General features: G+C 36.4%; 1 protein-coding gene across 2 annotated transcripts in view; it reads left to right on the top strand.

Annotated features, from left to right (window-relative positions):
- The first annotated feature begins 229 nt into the window (after positions 1–229).
- LOC122518969 (homeobox protein homothorax) overlaps positions 230–24551 on the top strand; it is a 331031-nt gene continuing 306709 nt past the window's right edge. For both annotated transcript variants that reach the window (XM_043638105.1, XM_043638104.1), the window contains exons 1-4: positions 230–705; positions 6774–7033; positions 12214–12355; positions 20569–20619. In XM_043638105.1, the coding sequence (XP_043494040.1) occupies positions 691–705; positions 6774–7033; positions 12214–12355; positions 20569–20619 (468 nt within the window). In that variant the 5' untranslated portion in view covers positions 230–690. The remainder of the gene's footprint in view (positions 706–6773; positions 7034–12213; positions 12356–20568; positions 20620–24551) is intronic.

The raw sequence follows: 24551 nt of genomic DNA, 5'->3' as shown, positions 1-24551 counted from the left end.
GGAGATGCCACGCGCGTCCTATCATCGTCCTACACGTCGCAGATTTTCTTCTTCATCTCCCAAGAATTTTCTCGCTTCGCTGCTGACGCTTAACGATCGCCTATCTTCTTGGAATAATCTTCTTTGAATTTTAAACAAATATTTATATATATATATATATATATATGTATATAGATATATGTATATATATATATATATAAATGTATTTATAAATATATATATATATATATACACCTAAAAAATATATATATATATGTATGTATATATCTTAAGTATATAAAAACGTGTGTAACATACGTCGTATACGATTTTTGGAAAGCCAGTGTTTTTTTTTTTTCGTTGAAAATACGTCGTCATATTTCGATATAATCGGCGTTGACCAACGGATAAATATTGCACAAGGAAAGAAGCATTATCAAGATTATTGGAAGTTGGTCGTCGTCGTCGTCGTCGTCGTCATTATCATTGTTATTTGGAAGAGGAATTTTCAAAAGAAGAAGATTTTTCGAGGCTTGTCGTAGACGGTGTCGCGACGGGGAGTACGCGACGCCGCCGGCGCGATAAGCCGAAAAGAGTGCGGTAATCGAGTGTGCGCGAAGTGCCGTGCCTCTTCTTTCCTCGTCACTGTGGGAAAATACAGCCGCTACGGTGGCTCAGCACGCAGAGTTCCCCGGCGCGGCCAGGGCGTTCATGGCGCAGCCAAGGGTACGTCTCTGCCTTTTCTTTTTTTCTTTACTTTCCCTTTTATTTTATCAGTCCTTTTCTTCTTCTTCTTCTGGTGGTGGTGGTGGTGCTGCTGCTGCTTAGATTTTGCCCTCTCTCTATCTGTATCTTCGTTTCTTCGAGTTCTTTATTACATCTTTCATTCGAACAAATTGTAAACAAATTGTCAACTCTCGTGACACCCTACCTCTCGTATGTCATTCATGTTCGTGAGCCGACGGTTACCGGAAAGAAAAGTAACATGTGAAAGTGCATACATCATTTGTTCTTTGTAACAGTGTATACAATTCGTTCGAGTTTGGAATCTACGGAAATGTGAGATTCTTTTTGAGGATCTAATCAAATTTGTTTGTTTAATTTGAAATGTTCGTTTTTGTCAAGCGTTGGTTGGTTTAAGTTGTGGTACTATATACGAACGGTATGATTTTAGATTTGGTGCTTAATATGTGCTTTTAAGGATTACGAGTGTTCGTTCATTTGGAAGTTGTGATAGTTTAGTTTTTAGTTCATCACTCGTGTTGTTCTCCGAGAGATCTCGTGGATCATCTTACCGACGGCTAGTGATTCAGATCGAGTGATCCCAACGTACATGTGATCGATACCTTTGAAAAAGTTTATCTTGTTAAATTGAGATTTATTGCTTAAACGAGGAACGATTAGTATTTTTTGTAAGTTTAGTATCTTGTTTTTAATGAAAATGTATCTAAGGAATATCCGCGATCGTGTTAAATAAAAATGAATAATCTCGGACGGTGTTTATGTTTTGTCGAGATTAATTGATCGCTTCGTTTGACAAGTAGAAATATAAAGATCTTTTTACCCGTTAGTTTATCGAAAGATTATTCAATTATTAAATATCAGATCCAAGTAGGAAGATAAAAACAGTGTCAACGAATGCTGCTCGTGCTCGTAACTTGAACTCGTGATTTTGTCGAGAAATAATAAATATACATGCTCGTAGAACTCACACGCACGCACAATCGGGTATTTACTAATAAATTTACATCTACTTCGATACAATGTGATTATTTTATGTAAACAGAAACGAGTGTTTAAAACACTTCGGTAGCGGGAATATATTTTAACGCTTGAGTAAAATTAAAATTCAGTGTCACGACCAAGTTGTTATAAATCGAATCGAAAATAACGTAGACTACTTGAAATCTCGGTAAATTTTCTCAGATAAAATTCGATCGCTCGTTCATTCGAGGAGTTTGTATTTTACCGTCGGTAGTTTATCTTTCTTATTAAAGTCATCATAGGTACCACTCTTAGTGCAATTCAATCTTTATTGTTAGAAATGAATCGATCAACATTGACTCTTTTAATCGAGTTAACTAATGTGATAATCCAAGGAATAACAAATATATTGTATAGAAGTAAAATGAATTGTTTCAATATTTCATTCTATAAAGAAATTCTATAAGAAACTTCCGTGTTTCGTTTCGTTCCGTTCCTCTCGTTTCGCTAAACTTTAGAAATTAGAATTTGAAATCTCCTAATAAGAGGATACCGAGGGATGAAAGAAATAAAGAGATAAATAAAGGAAGAATGTGAGAGTGGAAGAAGAAGAAGCAAAAGAAGAAGGAGAAGTGCGTGTAGATGGTCGTATAAATTGGTGGACCGTTCATCGTTAACGATTCGCGAGCGTGTAATTTAAGTTAGCGAGAAAAGGAACGAGTTGGATTCGTTGAAACGTTTTGTTCAGATTCCATGTGAGAGATAGGAAGTTTCGAGTTCGAGAACGAGTTCGCGAGTTCCCTTTTTGAAATTTGCGTGTCAGGATTATACACACAAGTGGCTCCTTGTCAAGGATCTCTCTTTGCGGTCCAACACAGTTCGAGGAATTAATTAAGCGTGTCGACGACAAATATATTTTATTTTCTTAAACAGTTTCTTCTCGTTTCTGGATAATTCTCATAATTACCGGGATTAACGACACACCTCGACTCTTCGTTACTTTCGTGAGAAAGGGTCTCTTCTTTTTCTTTTTCTTTTTCTTTCCTGATATTATTGCATAGTAGGATGTAGACACTTTTATTATTAATTATTTGCACCAATTACTTTGTTTACATTTTTCTTTTTTTTTGTCAACGTCATTTCGTTTATTCGTTCTCCTCGTATAAGTATGTGTTTTCACAATTTCATATTAATCATTGTAAAGTAAAATATTATAATAAAAATAAAAGCATAATTAACAAACATGTTAGTTTCTACGTCAAGCGTCACCCGTATGTTATAAGATTTATTACTTTCGGTTACATTTGTTAATAGTCTTTTATCTATCTTATTTTATTTGTCAAAATAAATAATATTTCTGATGCTATACCGTAACGTATAGCATCGCGTTATATTTTAATTGAAATATATTAACGTTCTTATTTTCGACGAAAAAGTAACGCGAAACATTATTTAATTATATTAAACGTTAACGTAAAGATAAAATAATTACATTTGGCAGTATTCGATTTGAATTTGTAGAATTTTCCAATTCAGTTTGGGAGGTTTTTTTGAGTGGTGCGACGAAAGAAAAAGTAACTTTACCGCGTAGTCAAGAACTTTGAGAGCCGCGAGGCGAATAGGCTTGTAATTCGGTTTCAACGCTCGGCACTTAAGCGTCTCGTAAAATGCGAGTGCGTGAAAAAAAGGGGCTGATGAATTGCGCTATAACTGCGATTCGTTCGCGACGCTGACGTATAGTTCGACCTAACGTTTTTCAAAAAATAAAATAAAGAATAACAATTTTTCCTCCGAGTTTTTTATTTTTCATTTGATTTTCATTTTCATCGGAAAATATTCCGAAGAACGTTTCGTTTCGAAACGATATGAAAATAAATAGATAATAATAATAAAAAGAACAGACGAATAGAATGGGTGATTATTATCGCTTTGATATTACGACGCGTTGTAACGGAGTTAATATGAAAAATATTGCATACTGACACGTAGTTCAAATAATTTATATTTCCTTTGCTTCTTTTAATTTTGTTTATTTTGGTTATTCTTTCTTTTTTTTATAACTTTGAAAATACGGAGAATTTATGTACGAAGATGATCACGATTCGCAAAGAAATTCATTTTCAAAAATTATGATGCGCTAGAAGAGACGAATAATAAAAAAAAAAGGTTAAAAAAGAGGAAAAGAGAGAGAGAGAGAGAGATCGTCGAGACGAATCTCAATGTGCGTCGGATTAAAAATTGTAATCGCGAATCGGGCGATGGTAGACAGGAGTTTTATAAGCGTGTTATACCGCAGCCTGTGATTATGTATTTATGGATATACATCAATCACTTTCGCTCTTCCAATTTCAAATTCCGTTATTCCGACGGCGTACGGTCCGGTCTTCTGTCACGATCCGTCGCGATTCTCTCATCTTCTTATTTCTCTATCTTTTGCAAAAGAGAGACGGAAGGAAAGAAAAAGAGAAAAAGAGAAAAAGAAAAAAAAAACAAATTAGAACAATCTAATAGGAATTTTATTTAAAAACTAACTTTACGATATTTTATATAGATGCACAAGTAATTTTGATTATCCTAATTATTCTTAACAGTATAAAATCTTAGGAACAAGCACGAGTATTAAATCGCAGTCTCACGGTATGCATACGTTCGCGTCCTAATGTTTTTCAAATGTCGTCATTAATCAGAGAGTAACGAATGCTTTCCTCTACCCTTTTTCTCTTTCTACAGACAAACGTATATAGGTCTTTTATGTTTACACATTTATATAGTTTCTCTCTCTCTCTCCCTCTCCCTCTCTGTGTTTCTAGTTAATGGTACAAGACCAAAAGGTAGATAAAATCATTTGGATCATTCTACGATGAAATCTTTGCTCTCGTAGTAACTAGTAAACGTGGGACCAACATCGTTCAAAGAGAAAGAGGAAAAGAGATAGAACTAAAGAAAGAACGAAAGAACCAAAGAGAAAGAGAGAGAAAATGATACTTTAAGTCTTTTCGAAGTGCATAAAGATACTTCTCTAGCTTTCCCTCATCCTATTTTCGGCCTCTCCTTTCACTTTCGAATCGTAACGACGTTTTAAAACAACTTGGATGGTCAAACGATATTTTTTTTCTTATTTTCTTTTTGTTCTTTTTTTCTTTTTCTTTTTCTATCTTTTGGATTATTTATTTACACAATAAGATACGAATATATTTTAGTTCTACTTGCTTACGTACATGCATTTACTTATGCACTTATATGTATCACGCGAATTCTTTAGATTAATTTATTTAAACGAAATTCTTTAGGTCAAGTAAATCAACGATACCATTTATCCGTCTATCTATCTGTCTGTCTGTCTATCAACGAGTAAGAGTTAATTACCGAGGCACGCATTAATTAGAAAAATCATTAGAGAGGTTCAGGGTCTTTCGGGAAATCGGAATCGTATCAAGTTTGCGAAACGAACAAAATACTTTAACCCCGGATTGTAAATAAACGTTCTATCGACAATTCGATTGTAATCGTTTGCGATATAAATTCGTATACCGTGTGCGTTTTATACAAATAATCGATCGCTAATGGAAATTCGTGATCTCTTTATTTGTGAAGAAAAAATGTATTTTTTTTTTATTTTTTTTTATTTAATGTTATCCTTTACGTAGATGCTCGTGACTATACATTGTTAGGTTCATTATTTCGTATGTATATCTTTTTTTTCCCTCTTTTTCGTACACTTAGTGAGTCATTAATTACCGATATAATAACCTATAGTTTATAACTGTAATAATCATTAAATGTATATGTAACTACTTAAACATATTTCAGATGGGAATAATTATTGGCTCACCTTGCAAACACGAAACATTAACAATGACGAGCTAGAAAACGCTTAGATATATAATTAGTCTCAACTGGAAAATCGTCATTGCAATTAATTATGTATTTATTGATCATTTCGTATTGGTTCGTTCGTCTTCGATTGCATTTAACGAAAGAAAAGAAAAGAAATAAGAAACAATGATAATAACAGAATTTGTCGATCGACCTGTCGTTATTTTATCGTATTTTTTTCATGATTTACCATTATGTAGTAACAAATAATAATACTCGGCTATCGTTTCGCACGCGGGTGTATTCCTACGAACGAGAAAACTTGGTGAAATGTAGTTAAAACAATGTAATCTCGAGAAATGTGAGAAGAAGGTGATATTTTTGAGTGTTTCTGTCGAGTGTCAGCTTCGTTCTTTTAATAATTAAGGATTCTCTTGGAGCATCCGGCTTTCGGTTGGTAGTTGATCGTAGTTTGCTATGTCGGAACTCTCACGAACGTCGCGTTTGGATAAACACGAGCTTCTCTAGGTATTTGTCTCGAAGTAAGAATACGTTGAAGAAGAAGAAGAACGAGAAGAAATAACCTGCCTCGAGCGTTTCTACGAAAGAGTCACGCAATTAGCCTTAATAATTAGTTAGCTTCCGCGTTTTATCGAGGAGACTCTAGTCGAATGAATTTATGAATTAAAAATTAATAAGAAGAACAAATAATAAAAAAGAAAAGAAAAGAAAATATCCGATCGATTTTGTTTTCCTGCTTGTTCATTTTTGCGTTATCGACGAAAGTAACAAAAAATATATAAATGAAGGAAAACAAAGTAAACGTCGGCGGGAGTCATCGGCCGTGAAGTTTCATTTCGCTAAAGCTATTTTTCCTATAGTTACTTTAACCGTTCCACTTACGCGTATCACCGATGGTGTTGTACGAGTACGGTATCCGGTTTTAGAACGCGTCTGTGCCCTTAGCTCGCACTACCAGCTGTCGTTCGGCTCACGAACTTTGTTGTCGCGGAACTCTCGATTGTCCCGTACTTGGATTAAAAACAGATATCGCCAAGTTTTCCTTTTTTCACCTCGGATTAGCTCGAGTCATTAGGGGGAGGAGGAGATCTTTCCATATCTTTATGGATGTATTATTCGCAACGGTAAACGAATTCCATCGAATTTTCTTCTACCATGCGTTAGATTCTCGTCTAAGGGAAAATCCTTAAAAACTTATTATTCGAAGTATGTCAGGAAAGAATGCTAATCGTTGAAATTATTTTTGTTTACAGTACGACGATGGCGGGCTGCATGGGGCCTACCTCGAGGGAGGTGGTGGGGGTGGAGGAGCCGGGCTATACGATCCACACGGTAGTGCCCGCGGTGTTCCGGGTCTTCACCACAGCCCTCACCTCGGGGGTATGGGACCGGCCCACCCTCAATATCCCCCGCCCCCGCCCCAGCCACCCCAACACGTGCTTGCAGCGGCTGCAGCCGCTGCAGCCTCGGCGGTGCCCGATGTACACAAACGCGACAAGGACGCCATTTACGGGTTAGTGCCACTCATCGAATCCCATTCGATCTTATTTTACTTTTCTCAAGTTATTTTTTCTTTCTACCTTGCTTACTATTAATATCGCAGGGAGAAAGTGCGGATAGATAATCAAAATTGCAATATTTTTATAGAATAATCTCGCGATCGATATTTGTGATATTGAATTCCCAAGGGATTGCTCGGATAGATAGAAAAAAAATGCAAATATTAAATAATAACGCGCACACATACACGCACACGTAGGATTATTACATAGGTACATATCTAGACCACGTATCGTGAATATCGATAATTCAAAGACTCGAATCGCGTCATCGGAATTGTAGTTCGAACTTGTCTGCTCTTTTTCACACGCAATATGCTTTTTTATGACATATCGGAGACCTGTGTAGAATAAAATTATCATATGGATAAACGACGACGACGACGACGACGACGCCGACGACGACGTCGACGACGACAACGATGTGTTTTGTCTCTCCTTTTCTCTCTTTCTTTTAACTTATTCATAATTCCATTCGTATGTGTGTACATTTATGTGTGAAAGAAGGTTATATTATACAACTAGATACGGACTTAAATATTATTTTTTGAAATGTTTCGAACGACTTGCTTCTCGAGCCGCGACAAGATAGAAAAATCTGCATAATTCCGTAATGCATATTTCGAAGGCTTCGAGTTTATCGCTCGACCTGGAAGCTTAACGACTGAGTTATACTCGTTGTTCGTTTGGAAATAATATAAATTAAACTAGTATCTATTTCGTTACTTACATTCACGATATATTCGTTATTTTTCACTTTGAAATATCTATCATTTACTATGCAGCGCATATATTTTTGTCTTTTCCTATCAATCTTTTCGTCTATTTTACGATAGAGGGAAATAAAATGATATAACTGCGAATCGGTGTTTTTAAAGCTTACCACGATTCGTTCAAATTCGTTTAATCGAAAGTACAATGATTCGTTCATTTTTCAATTTTACCAACATTCCTTCGTTAACGTTGTCGCCACATTTATCGGCTGATTTATCGTAAGAAGCTTTTACAGTTCGTTGCACGTCGCGTCGATCGTACATTTCATGTTTTTCCTATAGCCTGATTTATCATATGAAGCTTTTACGATAATTTTCACAGATAAATGTGTATACAGCTTAGTATCTATGCTTGACTACCAATCTACGGTTAACTGTACATCCTCTAACATAACTACAATTTCTATTTAACGTTAAATTTACTTTTAACCATTTTTTATATACTTTTTTTCCTTTTTCTTCGTGGATAAATAACGATCGTATATCTAAACGTACGCATATTTAGATATTTTTCTCGCAAGCCGAATGACGTAGGTACTATTAACCGTTGGAAGCTTCGTTATAAAGTAAACGATAGAAAGTTTGGTACATTTGGACGGTAAATCGTGGATTGTTAAAGGAACGCGTTAAGGATGAAATAGGCGCGTGCCTAGGCGTAGTAAAACGTAGCTGAAGAAAGAAAGAAAGAAAGAGAGAGAGAGGGAATGGGAATCATCTCTGATCTTTTTCTCTCTCTCTCTCTCTCATTTTCTCTCTTCTCATTGGTGGTGGCCGTTTTACGAAGGCCGCGTTTACGTAGTGATTTATGGTTCTGCGAGATGGCCCGATTTCTGGACGTATCCTAGAACGGGAGCCTCATTATTTCGCGTAGCCTGTAATTTGTCCACTGTTGGGTCGCGCGCCTCGAGCATCGCACGAGCTCCAAGATTTTTCGACTTTCCTGGAAGATTCCATCTTTCTTTCTATCTACTTTGTCGATATTTTCTAATAAATTCAAGTTTATATCGAAATAGAAGTTCGTAGTCCGCGGATGAGATATATACATATCGAATAGAAAAATAGCACGTGGATCGGTTTGCCCGTCGTAAGGATCGTAAGGATCGAAGGGGCGAGCCGATTACACGGATACCGAAGAAGGTTTTACGTAAAACCGTGTACGTAACTGACAGGAGAATCTGCCAATCATCGAGAAGACTCGACTTCTTATGCAAGGAGTTCGATTGGCCGAGTCATCCGTGCGGATCGGATGTCTTTCTGCGTCTCACGCAAATCCTCCTGTGAACGTGTACGAGTGAAAGAGATAGATGTACAGAGTTAGAAAGAGAAAGAGAGAGAGAGAGAGAGATGAATTGATAGATAGAAGGAGAGAAGACCTTCGTATGTAATTACGACCGTGGTAAATTTATTCCGTCGATGTTGAAGGCGAGACGTAACGTCTTGCGAACGATCGATTATCCGCCATTTAAAATTCCAATCGATTTTGGATGGTTCTACTCTCTCTTTCTCTCTCTCTCTCTCTCTCTCTCTCTATTTCTTTTCTTAGCTGCAAGATAAAAGAAATTGTCGAAAATCAAAGTCCAATATTTGCAGCTAGCACCGATATTTCATTTCCTTTTCTTTTTTCCTTTTTTATCATCATACAAAATTCGTTATTTAAAAGATGTAAGCAACATTCGATAACCGGTATCGGCGGTGTATTCTTATCGCATTTTATCGTCGATACTCGAAGTCCGTTGTTTTTCCATTAATCATCGATAAAATCAAAATGCACGAAACGACGCGATATGCAAAACGCGTTTTTAATCCGACGCTTTTTATATCAAAGTTTTTACAAATGTTTCGTCTTTTCTCATTTTCTTGCGTTATTTTAAATACACCAGCCGATAATGTAAATGCATGTACAATTTCACAGTGAAATTTCGGTTGCACGCTTCTACGCGTTACGTACGACTTCGATGAATATTTTGCAAGTTAGTCCGAAGAATTTTGAAGAGAGGGCATAATGAGGCTTCCCGAGAGATTTCGCATTGAAAAAAAGGAAGGGACTTACGGGACGAGCGTACATTCGCGTATACATTTGTCGTACCTATATCAATTTGTAAGATATCGATAAAAAGTGTAGAACATTAGGGGTATTAGAGTTAGACCGAGTTTCGAAATGAAGCCGTGGATGAGCCGTAAACGTCGGTGGTGCGTAGTAAATCATAAAGCAGCCGATGGCCGCGTGCAAAAAGAGCCGCGAAAGAGTAACCAAGGTAGAGAGAGAAAGAGATGGATAGAAAGAGAGGGATAGAAAGAGAGGCGTCGCGCATCGAGGGCGGAAACCGCAAAACCGCAAACATCCCCCGTTGAACGGGGCCGTACGGCCAATCATATCATTACCTTCTGCGGTTCCGTCATTCTGACACCTCGTTTCGACTCGTCATTTGTCATCGACGTCGCACTTTGTTGTCCCTCGACCGCTTAGGAAAACGTGCACTCGAAGCGCACTCACACTCGCACGAGACCAACCGCGTGCGGCTTCGCTTTTCGTAACTCCTTCGTAATCGTTGTTCGCGTTCGAACGGAACGAACTAACGGATCGTTACCAATAACTCGATTCGATTCCCTTTTTTTCATTTTCTTTTCTTTTTCTTTTTCTTTTCTTTTTTAGACATTTATTCTTTGCATAGATTTTTCGATTACTCTTTGTTTTATGAACAATAACATAATATTAGGAAGGATCGAAAGGAGACGTTCGTTGTTAATTCGATACAAACGTTAAAGTAGAAAAAAATAAAGTGGAAAGGCTCTCTTCTGCGGGTCGAAGTTTACGGTGGTACTTTCTCTCCCCCCTCTCTCTCTCTCTCTCTCTCTCTCAGAAAAGGATGAGGGCTGCAGCGTTGGCTACACGTCAATTTGTCGAAATTCGTTCCGTATCGTTTTATGTCCGCGAGTCGCGACCCGCTACCATGGGCACACAGAACACCTTCTACCGTCTTGCTACCAACACGCTTTGGATCGTTCTCCGTCTTCAAATAACGTTGGAAAATAAAATTAGTAACGTGCCACATTGTATTTTTTCGAAAGACGAAAAATAACGGTACGTTTGTTTATTAAAAACAACAGAAATAATAATAAATAGGTATACGTACGTATTTTCAAAAGATATATAGTCGCGTGTAACGTAGATCTTAACGTTAAATGATCATTATTATTATTTTTCGAAGAATCATATCACGACAATATGGTACAGTAATAATAATAGGTATTAGAATTAGTTTGCACAAAGATGATACTGATTGGCAAAGTATAAGGTAGATGAATCGTCTCTCTGTTAGAAGCCGCCTCCGTACATAGTGTATCTACCTGCTTTAAATCTCGAACAGGGAGCTCGATTGCAACATAGGTGCACCGGTTAATCTTATCTTATCCGAAGATCCCTCTAATACCGTACCATGCTTCGTAGTAACTTGCTATACGAAGATACCTGAATACGTAAATACATATATATATATATACATATACATATAAATTTAGGAAGCGTATTCCGCGCATGAATCAACGCATCGAATGGAAAAAGAAAAAAAGAACTGGAGAGAAGAAGAAAACTCGAGTGTATATCGGATTAGATATATTTCTTATTTGTAAATATATGTATTAAAAACTTTATTTGAAAAGAGGATCCTCGCTAACCGTTGAATTTCGATAGATTTTAGACGTATTATCTCGAGGAGTTATCGCTGCTACTCTTATCGGTTAAAAACTCAAACGATTACGATAAGATCGAGTTAAAGTGTGCGTTCGTGAAAAACTCGTAAATTCAAGTTTATTTTGATATATTTAATCACGGAATGTGTGAAGGAAACATTTACAAAAATAATTTTACTATAAACGAAGAAGATATATCTACTTATAATAATTATAGATACAAGAATAAACGAGTCGTCGACCGATGGATAAAAGTCGTAAGATAGTTTTTTTTTCTGAGAGAGAGAGAGAGAGAGAGAGAGAGATAAAAAAAGATAAGTTGTCCCTTTTGAACGCTTCACGCTAAATTTTCTTTCTTGCGCTGACCATCGCTTGTCGGAGTTAATTGCGTCCTCGTAAGACTAACAGGCGCGACACTCGTTGTTGTGCCTACGAAAAAGGATAGGGGAGAAACGGAGAGAAAAAATGACAAAATAAACAACATAGCAAAGGGTGGGAAAAATATCTTTTTTTTTTATCTATCGCGATGACAGTTACTATCCTTTGTTTCTTGCTACACACTTTGGACTATTATTTTTGAAATGTAAATTTACGCGTATATCGAATATTAATCTAATTTTGATTGAAATATTAAAAGGACTGTAAATTAAAATGATTATTTATCGTTTCAGACATCCCCTGTTTCCGCTTCTCGCATTGATATTTGAGAAATGCGAATTGGCGACGTGTACACCGCGCGAGCCCGGTGTTGCGGGAGGTGACGTTTGTTCGTCCGAAAGTTTCAACGAGGACATAGCAGTTTTTTCCAAACAGGTAAGTAAACAAAAAAAAAACAAATGTTTAATATAGAGTACATTTGGATCGATCTATCGTACTTTAGGTGTTCGTCTCGAGTTATATTCCCATGCAGAATCTTCGAAGAGAACTCGTTCGTACCTTTTTCCCTTTCGTACACCCTTTTTTCTCTCTTTCTCCGTTTGTCCGTCTTCATTTAGCTAGGCAGAACTAAGAAGAGATGGCGAAGGTGGAGGAGGAGGAGGAGGAGGAGGAGGAGGAGGAGAGTAGCTCTCCCCCAAGGACACGCGTAGGTAACTCGAGAAGCCAAGGGAGCCCCGTAGTAAGTCCCCGGTGAAACGATTTCGGGCCTTTTAAAAACGTACCACTCCTGGCCGGCCGTCTACATTCCTGACCGCTCTCTCGCGTGTAAAGGTACCTTAGTACCCGACAGAAAAATGTATTCCTTATATATTGCCACACACTGTGAAACCGGTATACGGGGTATAGACGGTGCTGGTAAACGACGCCGCGCTACGCGCAAACCCGACGCGAAGAATGAGAACTTCAATTTAACAAACCGCTCGTTATGCCAATCTTTCTTTCTCTTTCTCTTTCTCTTTCTATTTTATTCTTTCTTTCATTGCACCGAAATCGAATCGAGCGTGACGATACCTAGCTACTCTATTAAAAGCTTAACTCTTATGTTATTCTATGCTCGAGATATAATACGTCGAGTTTATTTACGGTACGAAAAGTTTCGATTGTATGCAACCGTTCGGTATATTTATCTTAGGTAGAAATATTTCTTGTCCTTTTTTTATGCTAAATTCACGCGAATATTTACTCTTGTTTAATTACGAAATTAGAAATATTTCCATAGTATATATAGTATATCGTCAAAAGAGAAAAATTTATGCCAAAAGTCCACGTGGATCGGTGAAATTCGTGGACGAGCCGGTGTTACTAAATTTAGGAGTTCGGTAACGCGGTAGCGATGGCTTCGAGCGGTCTTACGCAGAGATAACGATAAAACTTAAGCCTCCCCGGCAATATGGGATAAGGTAAACGTGTTTCGCGTGTGGGTGTACGGTGTATACGTATACTTGCTTACTTACAAACTTAAAGACATTGAACGTGCCTTTAATTCGCTAAAAATATCTCGGTATACGCCTTGGGAAGGTTTCTAAGTGGATTAAATTTAACGCGTCATCGTATTGTTACCTTTTTTTCTCTATATTATTTCGTCGTAACATCGTCAACGAGACATTGTTGTTATAAAACGAGCAAATGAACGATATAAAAGAAAATAATCATTTTTCCAGACGACGATTACATTAACTTTAGAATTCTCGTATCGCCGATAGATCGATTATCCGGTTCGCTATTTCTATTATTTATTCGCGTCTTGTTGTGACATTATCAAGGCGAGTGCATATATGTGCGGTGCGTTGCAGTTCTTTCTCGGTTAAGTACTAAGCTATTACGAAATTGACGTGACATTTGCATCTTAATAAGGCCTATATAGAATATAAACGTAGAAATGGATACGTAGGGAATTTCTAAATCGCACGTGAGAGAGTGTTATATTTAAAAAAAAAAAAAAAAAAGACACAAAGGGGAAATAGGGATACCAAAAATAATCAATTAGATCAAATATCTTTTCTCCTCTGACTAATTCTAACGTTTTAGTTCGAAAATAACAGCCTATAATATATAATATCTGTATATCGCGTAGAATATTTATTTCGTCGAACGTAAATTATCTTATAAGTAAATTTGCGCGAGAAATAGGTAAAAGGATGACGCGGATAGAAAAAAAAAATAAAAAGAAAAGAAGTACCTATAAGTAGAAGTAATATAGTCAAGGAAGCTTTATTAAGAGACGTTAGGAGATAAGCAGGTGACGGTTCTTTGCGGTGAACGTGTACAATGTTCCTCCTCCTTCTCTCTCTCTCTCTCTCTTTTTTTATCCCCGATATTTCTACGGAGATAGCGCAAGCCGACACACAAAAGAGCCCTCACGCTGTGCACGGATTATGCGTTTTGCCCGATCGCTCGGTTATTCGCTTGCTCGCTCGCTGGTTTCTAAACGCGTGCGGACGCACGCACGAACTTCATTTGCATCAAAGCACGCGCCTCTATCTCTATTATTCAGTCTGCTACTCTCTTTTCTATGTAAATTATCTATTTTATAGGTTTTTACCTCGATAACGCGATTCTATTAACGAACTTGCCGAACTATTAACAAACGTTTGCCATTTCTTTTTTTCCGAATATGCGATAGCAATGTTGAATGTCGTAGGAATGAATTATCAAGCTAGGATTATTAATCGTTAACAATCGTATCGATCGGAAGGAAAGAAATATTTGGATTTATTTCGATGCTCTCGAGGGAATAAATATAGGTATGCGGCAATCTTTCATTCGCGCACCAGGGGCTGCTCGAAAGAGAGGAAACGCGAAAGAGAGAGATAGAGAAAGGGATAGACGAAGGGATAGACGAAGGGGGTAGAGAGTAAAGGAGAGGAAGGAGCTGCTCATTTTCTGCCATTGTAAATTGATCTATTCAGTGGGTCCAGGCCGACGGTATTATCCCCTCGCGTTTTGCCCGGGCCGCGTGCTGCCGCTCGTCTCTTTGCCGTATGGGGCCCTGAACCGTCATACTCTCTCTCTCTTTCTGCGAGTCGCTTATGGTGGCCCCCTTTTGGCCTTGCCTGAGAAGCGAGGACGCCGCGAGGACGACCCGCTGTGCCCACGTTGCGCTCATTGTCCTGGCCTCTGGCCCTTTTTTCATAGCGAACGAAGGAAGCGACCCACTTTTCTGTGTTCCTTATACACGCCAAGCTTCGCTCTCAATTTCACACCGACGAGAGTGAGAGAGAGGGAGAGAGAACCACCTCGACGTGAAAAGAGCAAAGAACTCGCCTTCTTCTCTCTTTGGTGGTCTCCTCAACTTGCGCAATCTCCAAATGAAATCAATTTCGTTTCTTTTTTCAGTTTCTACTTTCTATTTATTATATTTTGTTCTTTTTACATCAGACGAATGTTTCGTTCTTAACAATTTATTCCTCGATTAGCATTTGTATTTATAGAAATTACATGCTTTGAAAAAAGGAAAAAAGAAAAATGCTTTATCCATATACCAATATTTATTTTTCTTTATATAATATTGTATTAAATGAAAATTTACTTTTTTTTAAATTGTTTGTATCGTAGAATAATTATGTTTAATTTTTCCAATTATATTACATATATATTATATGTATAAGAGACAAAGCACGAAATACAAAGGAATCCGTATTGGTGTCGAGAGCAGGTAGTCTAGTCTTTCTGTTCGTGTTGTTCGGTTTAGAAAAGCACTGACGAGAGCAACAGTAGGAAGAGAAAGAGAGAGAGAGAGAGATGACTACGACGAGGAGGAAGAGCTTCGGTCCCGGGGATTTATTGGCGCAATTGGAATGCACCTCCGAGAGCATTAAACCGTCGTAAAACGTTGGCCCTCGTGTCACTTCTCTAACGCGTGCGACTACGAGCCGGCCAACACGAGTTCTGCATACTATTGCTACAGGATAGAATTCCAAATTATCTCGAGAAATATGGGCTTCAACAATGACTATACACTTTTATTGCTATTGTTTCTTTTATGAAAAGGCTACGAAGGATATGTCACAACATTTTGTGAAAGAACAGAAACAAAAAAATAGAGAGAAAGATTTATTATATTTTGATTCAGATGAAAGAAATTCATTTTTAAAGCAAGCAACTGCTTTACCCTATCCCTTTTTTCATTCGCAATTGTTCTTTTTTCTTTTTTATATTAATTAGAAATTAATTGTAAATGCAACAATAGAAATTACCGTACCTTAGCGATATTTTTCTATAGGTGTTTTTTATTTTGTTCTTATAGTAACGTATGATAAATATCGTTGTCTGTAAAAATCTCGGTAAATGTAGAATAACCAGACGACGTAATCGCTTTGTACTATTAAAAAATAAATCGAGAAACCGTGATGGTGGTGGTGGTGGTGTTTTCTTCACACCGGAGAGACACGCCTTGAATTCTGCAAGTCCGACGAAGTGGGTTAGCGGAACGTTATTCGCGTAAGAGAGTGCTCCTGTATATCAGAATGAGAGAGAGTAAGAATAAGATAGAAAAGTCGTCAAACACGCGAGTTGCACTTCTCATTCGATAGTTTCTCTCCATACGTTTCGGGTTATCTCGGTTGAAAATGATCGAGATCTAATCGTTATTCCTTTACAAATCTTTTAAATTTATTAATCCCTTTTTTTTTTTTTTTATCAGACAACGTTGAAAAATTCTTTCATTCCATTTCTCGTTTTTCTTCCGATGCGAGTAAAAAGAGAGCTTGTTTTTTCACGCGTTCGAAAATAACTTAGGACAAAATGCTCTTTATCGTTATCTGTTACGTAGGAGTCAAACGTAGAATTCCAGCTTTTTTAAGGGCCATACTTATCGTCGAGAGATCTTACCTTTTCTTTCTCTGTCTACAAAAACTTTTTTGGTGTTATCGCGCGTTCTTTTTTTCGAGCTAAACGCCTTCCGTCTCTGGATAAACCTTTTTTTACCCACTTTTTCTTCTCTTATTTATTTTTTGTCTCGATGTTGATGGTTCGCGTCGTTCGCTCTCATCACTTTTTTTTCCCAACAAAATTCAACCAAAAAATACTCGCTATACGTTCATTTTACTTTACGTATTTTTTATTAATAATAATTTAAACGTTAGAATTTTGGAAATGTTAGAAATGAGCGTGTAATAAAGTTTACGCGAAAGGTAATTCGTTTGATTGCATCGAGACACGAAAAGATCCATCCGTTTGTTGGCACGGGCTGGTACGCAGGTTTTTCTTTTTTGGATTATGTCGAGAAAGCTAGTTAATATTATTGAAATTTCTTTCAAGTTAGAGATTCGTATCGTTAAAAAACATCCTTCAAATAAATACATTCTTTGGTGGTATAAAAATAAAAAGAGATTGTGAACGTTTGCTATGAAAACTTAGCGAGAGAATTGGAAACTTATAGGACAGCTGTTAGAGAGATATCTTTGGATGGGATCGAGGAAGAGCTCGATGACGTTAATCGTACCATGGCGTTAGTCGAACGCATGCGAGCGAACGAACGAACGAACGAACTTACGAGCGAGTATGGGAAGCTTCCCAAACAGACGCTAACATTCTCTAAATATTATCGCACAATATTTTTATCGCAGGGCCAAGCCGGAATCTCTCGTTTATTTTCACGCCGGATACCTAGCTCAGCGACGATCGATCGATCGATCGATCGATTAATCTACGATTTGCGTTTTTCCCCTCTTTCTTTCTCTTTTCTGTCTATCTATCTTTTTTTTTTTTCTTTTTTTTTTTCCTTTTTTCTATCATTTACGAACGAAAATTTTTATCGATTTATTTTTTTCCTCTTTCGTGCTTTCGCATCACGAACGCTCGTTTCGTGTCATATCAATATATCGATTTTTCGTTACACGCATATCTTTTTTCTATATATATTTATAAATGTGTGTACTTGTAGGCATGTAACTATAATACATTGTACAAGCTATTACGACGAAAGCAAGCGGGTATAATCCTTCGCTAAATATAATCGATAAACGATAATCGCCGTCTATGAAAGCCCTTATCGCGCCTTATCTTTAGCTTGGCTACGATCCTCTCCGCTATTCGTTCGATTAGTACACGTTTCCCATTTTCCACGATCTCTTTATAACCTATCTTTTTTTACTTATCTACAGGTAATTGAACTCGTCCAAATAGATACAAACTAGAAATTATTTATCATTACGTGCAAACAAATTCGGGGATTAAACTGTTAGTCATTTGTAATTTGTTTGGTCAACGGTTTAACGTTAGGATATTTTTTTAGGATCAAAGTAAAAAAGGAATAATAAATTTACTTAGAAATGATTTATAAAATCTATGCAAACGATTCGAGACTCGAGAAAAAAAAATAAAGAAAAAAGGCTTACATATAAGATTATCATCGATACAGGTAAATAGTTAGTTGTTAAGAAATTCTTTGGGGACCAATGGAAAAAGTATAAACACGAAGGACAGGGGACCCATCGAAAAGAAATTAATCCTTGTCCACCCTTTACACTCCGCCAAAACGTAACAAGTTTAGCTTACCTCGTGTCGTTTACTCCCACGAACGGTTGACAGTACTTTTCTTTTATTTATCCTTTCTCTTCTCTTTTTATTGTTTTTTGTTGTTATCGTTGTACGACGTAGGAGATACCTTCATTACCTATACACTCGATCCGCGAGTCACTCTCATTCAGAATTCAGACTCATGAATAGACGGCTGGGCCCGCCCTTGGGAATTCTTCTGGGTTTCTTCGGACTTATTTCATTACCTCGTTTCTCTTTTTCCACCCTTCTTTCCTTCCTTCCTTCTTTCCTTCCTTCTTTCTTTCTTTCATTCATTCTTTCTTCTTTTCTTTTATCTTTTATCCTTTCATCCCATCCTTTTCTTTGCTTCGAAAGAATCGAGAGAGCAGGGATTTTTACACGGCGACAATGTCGACACGTCCTACTCGTTCCACGCACCACCTTTCTAATGAAGTTCGCATCTACGAGAAACCAATTTACGGGGATTCGTATGAAACCAACGTGTCTGCGAGAAGAAAATTTAAATGTATATATATTATAAATCATCTTAAAGTAAATCCTTTTTGTTCGCAGCAACGGATGATAAGATTAAGTATGAGAATGAAAAGGAAATATATACGTGGGAGTAAAAAGTATAGAAATTATCTTGATATCGCGTCAATGGATAATTGCGTCGGCAATTATGATAATAATCTAGTGTTCCAGAATTATATACATATATTTATTTAATATCAAATAATATAATATAAATGTCATAAAATATATTTATTTTGTTCTTTTTCTTTCAATTTCTTCGTTTATTCGATTGTCATAATTGTCGGCACTTACGTTTAGAGATATTTCTATTTCCTTTTATAGATATTTGTAACAATATTTATTTAATATTTGAAAAATACTTATATTACATTTTCACCGCGATACAATCTTTGGAACGAGACTCATTAATCAGATTATGGTAATCGAGAATGTCATCTTAATTATATATGTATGATATATCTACGATCTTTATACAAGGATCAACGTTGTAATTAATGATTATTCTAGTAATTATAGCTAACGTGTAACATGCATTTTATAAATTCTAACGTATTATACAAATTTACTTGATATTCTAGTTTCTTCTTAACTGTATCAACGTATAATATTTTTTCATTTTTTCGATCAATGTGATGCATTCTTCCGAGTATCGAGAATTATCCCCCTCCCTCTCTCTCTCTCTCTCTCTCATTTTCTTGCTTTTTATTTTTATCTCTCCCCTTTTGTTGATACTAAACAGGAGGAGTATCCTTGTAATCTTATCGAATCGCAATCGAATGGTCATTGAATTCCCCATAGCTGCGTAATTTTGCGTGCCATTGAAATGTTACGGGGTTGCTTATCGGGAATAATTACTTATTTATTTTAGAAAAAAAGAAATGTAATGAAGAAAATGATTAGGAGAATGTTTTTGAACGCCATGAAAGAATTTTAATGATATCAATCGTTATCGCGAATACATCTAATCAGATCGTTTGGCTTGCAGATGAGAGGTTTAACCTTTTTTCATTTTTTTTTTGCCTCGTCATTGAGAAGGAGTAACACACACATACGCACGCATAAATACACACATACGCAAAATATATGATACCTTTATACATAGTTACTTAAGAGTACTTAAATATAAGAATGTTGGTTTTTTTCTGATCACTGATTTCTCGAAATATCGTTGATAAAATACTTGAGAATCTTCTTAGAATTTGTTAACCTTTTTTTTTCATTATTTATCTTACTGTTTCCACTCTTTAGAATTTCATCGAGTTCATCGACGCGTTTCCGCTTTTATAACATCTATACATTTTTACTTTCTTACTTTACTTTACTTTATTCGCATACATAAGAATCGAACGGCGGGGGTCCAATTAAAAGGAAGCACGCATGAGAAGGAAATCGTTGTAGGAAGGAAAAGAGGGGCAGAGAGGGGGAAGAGGGGGAAAGGGGAAAATTACGCGTATACGTGTATGCGTGTGTACACATTTGACGATACGATCTCGTTGCTTTTATACCGCAATTACGAATGATTTTAATTATTAAAGCTCTCAAACTAACATATCTCTGTTTATGTGTTACAGATCAGACAAGAGAAGCCCTACTACATAGCGGATCCGGAGGTTGACTCGCTGGTAAGTGTTTCCTCATTTACACCCTCGCTAAAACCCTACGAAAATGAAGGGAGACAACAGATACCTTCGTCAATTCCTTGACTAATTTCTAAATAGCATTGTTTCTCATTTGAATTATTTTTAATATTAACGAGTGAGTTAGACAATATCATTTCCGGCAAGAACTTTAAGATTTTATCATTCATTTTCATACATACATAAAACAATATATATATATTAGAATACAAATGAAATGAAATACAAATGAGCGAACGAACGTTATACAAAAATGTTTATATCGTCAAAAACGATTTGAAAAGAATCTTACTTTCGTGCCTGTAATTTGAATTAATTAAATATTATCTAACGTATCATAATTATGCGCGTATTTGAGGAATCGGTTACGATTTCGGATAATTATTATTATTATTATTATCTTTTTTGTTTGTTAATCTCGTTAGAAAGATAGATATAATCTCGAATAAATTTATAGGAAGTGTAGATGAGAGTGAGAGAGAAGTAGTAGTATTATAGTAATAGTAGTAGTAGTAATAGAAATTATTTACGATCAGTACTGTTTATATAAGTAGTGTGCCGTCCTAGAGTTAAAGTAGCTACTTCGGACGAAGATTTCATTGCCATTTGTAATGGTAGCGACCAGGCGAGATTTACGATCGTTCGTCCTACGTGAATCTAATTAAGAAACGTGCTACGAACCGTTCCTTCTGTGTGCTTATTTCTACGTGTACGTGTATATGTATATGAGATAGCGAAAGAGTGAGAAACAGAAAAAGAGAGAGAGAGAGAGAGAGTGTGTGTGTGTGTGTGTGTCTGTGTGTGTGTGTATTATAATCATGTAGCATAAAGGCGTAACAACGTTGAATTCCGTAGGAATAGAGTCGAGTCGAGTCGAGTCGAGTCGAAGAGAGGAGAAGGGAGCTCTCTCCCGACATTGTTTTTTCCAAAGGCACCAGAAACACACTATATACTACAACCTATACCTACCGAGCATGTTACACACGAGACCTTCGAAACTCGGAGGAAGAAATATTTCAAACGACCCTCCGCGTTCTCTGATCGAGATAACGCTCTTCTAGTGGGCTTTTTAACTGACTCCTCGTCCGTACTACGAACGACGCTTTTCCGGCCTTTCAATATATATATATATTTTTTTGTATTTTTTTTTTCCTTCTTTCTTTACCTCCCTGTTTTTTCTTTTTTTTTCTTCCTTAAACCAAAACTCTAGAATTAGAACTTTTACCAGGGGAATATTATTTTTAAGATGATTATTAGTCGAATCGCGTGTACGGGGTGTGTGTGTGTGTGTGTTTGGTTTTTTATTTGTATCGGTAATTATGACAGCGAGATTCGGTGAAAAAGTTTTATTTGAAAGTATATTTTGTTCTTATAATATTCATAATTTTGAAGTCGTATTATTTTATATTTCTTTTCCTTTGGTTTATATTCCAAGTTGAACACTGAAATCATAAAATTTTATTAGGGGAAAAAGATTTGGTAAAATTGTATGTACGTTTATGTTATTATTTGTGACAGTGGTCTAAGTAGAAAAAGAATGTAATAAAATATATTTTACGGTCTTATTAATTTTCGTATCAATTGTAAAATTCATATTTACAATTTTATGACTTAGTTCTTTGTCATAAATTGATTGTAAGTATTTAAAATATTAGTTGTTTCGTTATCAAAAGAAATGACGTTGTATTTGTAATCTCTCATCGAGTAATTGTCGAATTAACAAAGTCGATGGAAGTAAAAAAAAAAAGGAAAAGAATATAAAAGGAAAAAAAAAATTGTAGCGCGATAACGTCAAATTTTTTCTGCGATGGACTCAACGATTTAACACGAAACGTTAGCGTGAAAAAGAGTAAGAGAGAGAGAGAGAGACAGAGAGAATGAATGAATGAGAGAGAGAGAGAGAGAGAGAGAGAGAGAGAGAGAGTAAGAGAAAGAGAGAGAGAGTAAGAGAAAGAGATAGAAATATATGGTAGAGTAAAAGGGAAAAGGGGGAGTGCGACGAAATGCATTTCGTCGGTGTTGTTCGCATCGTCGCGTGCAATTTTTCAAAACGTCACGTCCGTTTGCCTGCACGCGCATACAAGTGAAAGAAAGAGATAGAAAAGTTGCGTTGTATACGCTCGAGCGGCAAACTCGCGTCACGAGCGTCGACAGTGACCTTATTGCGGGTTAGCGAATGACAAAAAAAGGTACGAATCAAAATACAAAAATCTAAAACGAAAGGCTTTGCTTGGGTGGGTGGGGGTTAGCGAAAGAAAAAGAATACCAAATATTACGAAGAGTCGTCCAACTACGGTTGACCAGAAAGAAGACCGCTCGAATTGAATTATGCATCGACGCGTCGTCGTCGTCGTCGTCGTCGTCGTCGTCGTCGTCGCAGTCGTCGTTGCAGTCGTCGTTGCAGTCGTTGCAGTCGTCGCTGTCGTCGTCTCGGATGTCGACCGGCAAAAAAACTAGTGGCATCTAAATTGTAAACTGGAGATGGAGATGGAAAAGAAAAAACAAAGGAAAGAAATAAAACAAGAGGAAGGGAAAAAGGAAGAAGGAGAAACGAGCGGGAAGGGAAAAGAATTTTTTATTCCCGAGAAAAATATTCTAAAAGTCATATCTGTTTTGACTCTTTCCTTCGATAAGTATCGGATCGACGAACGGATCGTACGTTTGGTAAATTTCCTTGGGAATAACTTCGGAAGGTACGTTTTCGACGAACCAAAGGTACTACTACAACTGCAACTACATGAAAGGACTCGAAGTGCCAGAAAATTTGAGGCAGCTGTTCTACCTGTATATACCCAAGGGCTGGAAAAATTCATCGAAGGGTCTCTTTCTCTCTTTTCCTGGTCCGTTGAAATTTCGACTCGTTACAATGTTTCGAACTTTACCTGTGTCTTTTCTGTAAATATCTTTTATTTTTATATAACGTCCTAACGTTTATTTAATATATTTTTGTTTGGTTAAGGTAAAGAAATAATATTGTTGAGCAAACAATTTTTATATATAGTTATTTTAATATTATATATAATATATATATATATATATATATATAAATGTTATATTAATATTATAATTATATTTAAAAAAGCAGGATGACACACGAGAGTGGCATTTCCGAGTGTCTATACGTTTTAGATTTAAAAGAAAAATAAGAAATGATTTTTAAGATAAAAATACAACGCGGAGAAAATGTAGATAATGAGGGCACCCTCTACTTTGTAAGGAAGGAAAAAAAAATAAAAAAGAAAAAAAGAAGAAAAACAAAATAAAAGAGAAAAATCCCAAACGCAAGAAGAAACTTGTAGATTTAAGAAAACCGTACACACTTCGTCTGATATTTCCTTTCTTGGAAGGTCAAGGGCTCTCCTCCTCTACTCAGGTTAAAAAAAAAAAAGGACTGCCTGGTTGGTCCATAGGAATAAAGAAAACTAAAAATGTATTCGTTTTTTCGAAGATACTCCTACAGGGTGGTGGTAGTTTTTCCTAGACATTCGAGATCTAATCTCGAGCGACCACAAACGACGTTTCTTCCTCTCTCTAATTCGTATACAAATTTATTGTAGCTGTATATTTAAAGCAACGACGATTCTTTCTCGACTACCCTTTTTTTTGTTTTATATTTTATCCATATATTCTTGGATTTCGATTATGGTTATCGTACGAACGTCGTGGGTGCTCTTTCGAAACGCGTTCTATATTTTTTATATCTTTTTTTTTATCAAAAAAATCGAAACTTCTTACTTTCTTATCGGCCCATAAAAAACACCTTCGTTATCTCGTTTTTTAAAACTCGATTTAATAAGAAGAAAAGGAAACTCCTAAACTTTTCGAAGCGCTAACAAATTATACTTTATTTTATTTGATTTTATACACATTATTTCTTTTCTTTTCTATTTTATATTATAAGAAATCACGGTGCGCAT

This window comes from Polistes fuscatus, unplaced genomic scaffold, assembly GCF_010416935.1.
Source record: "Polistes fuscatus isolate 324 unplaced genomic scaffold, CU_Pfus_HIC Scaffold27, whole genome shotgun sequence".
Lineage (NCBI taxonomy): Eukaryota > Metazoa > Arthropoda > Insecta > Hymenoptera > Vespidae > Polistes > Polistes fuscatus.
The sequence above is the reverse complement of the archived record's forward strand: the minus strand, read 5'-3'. Positions and strand labels throughout refer to the sequence as shown.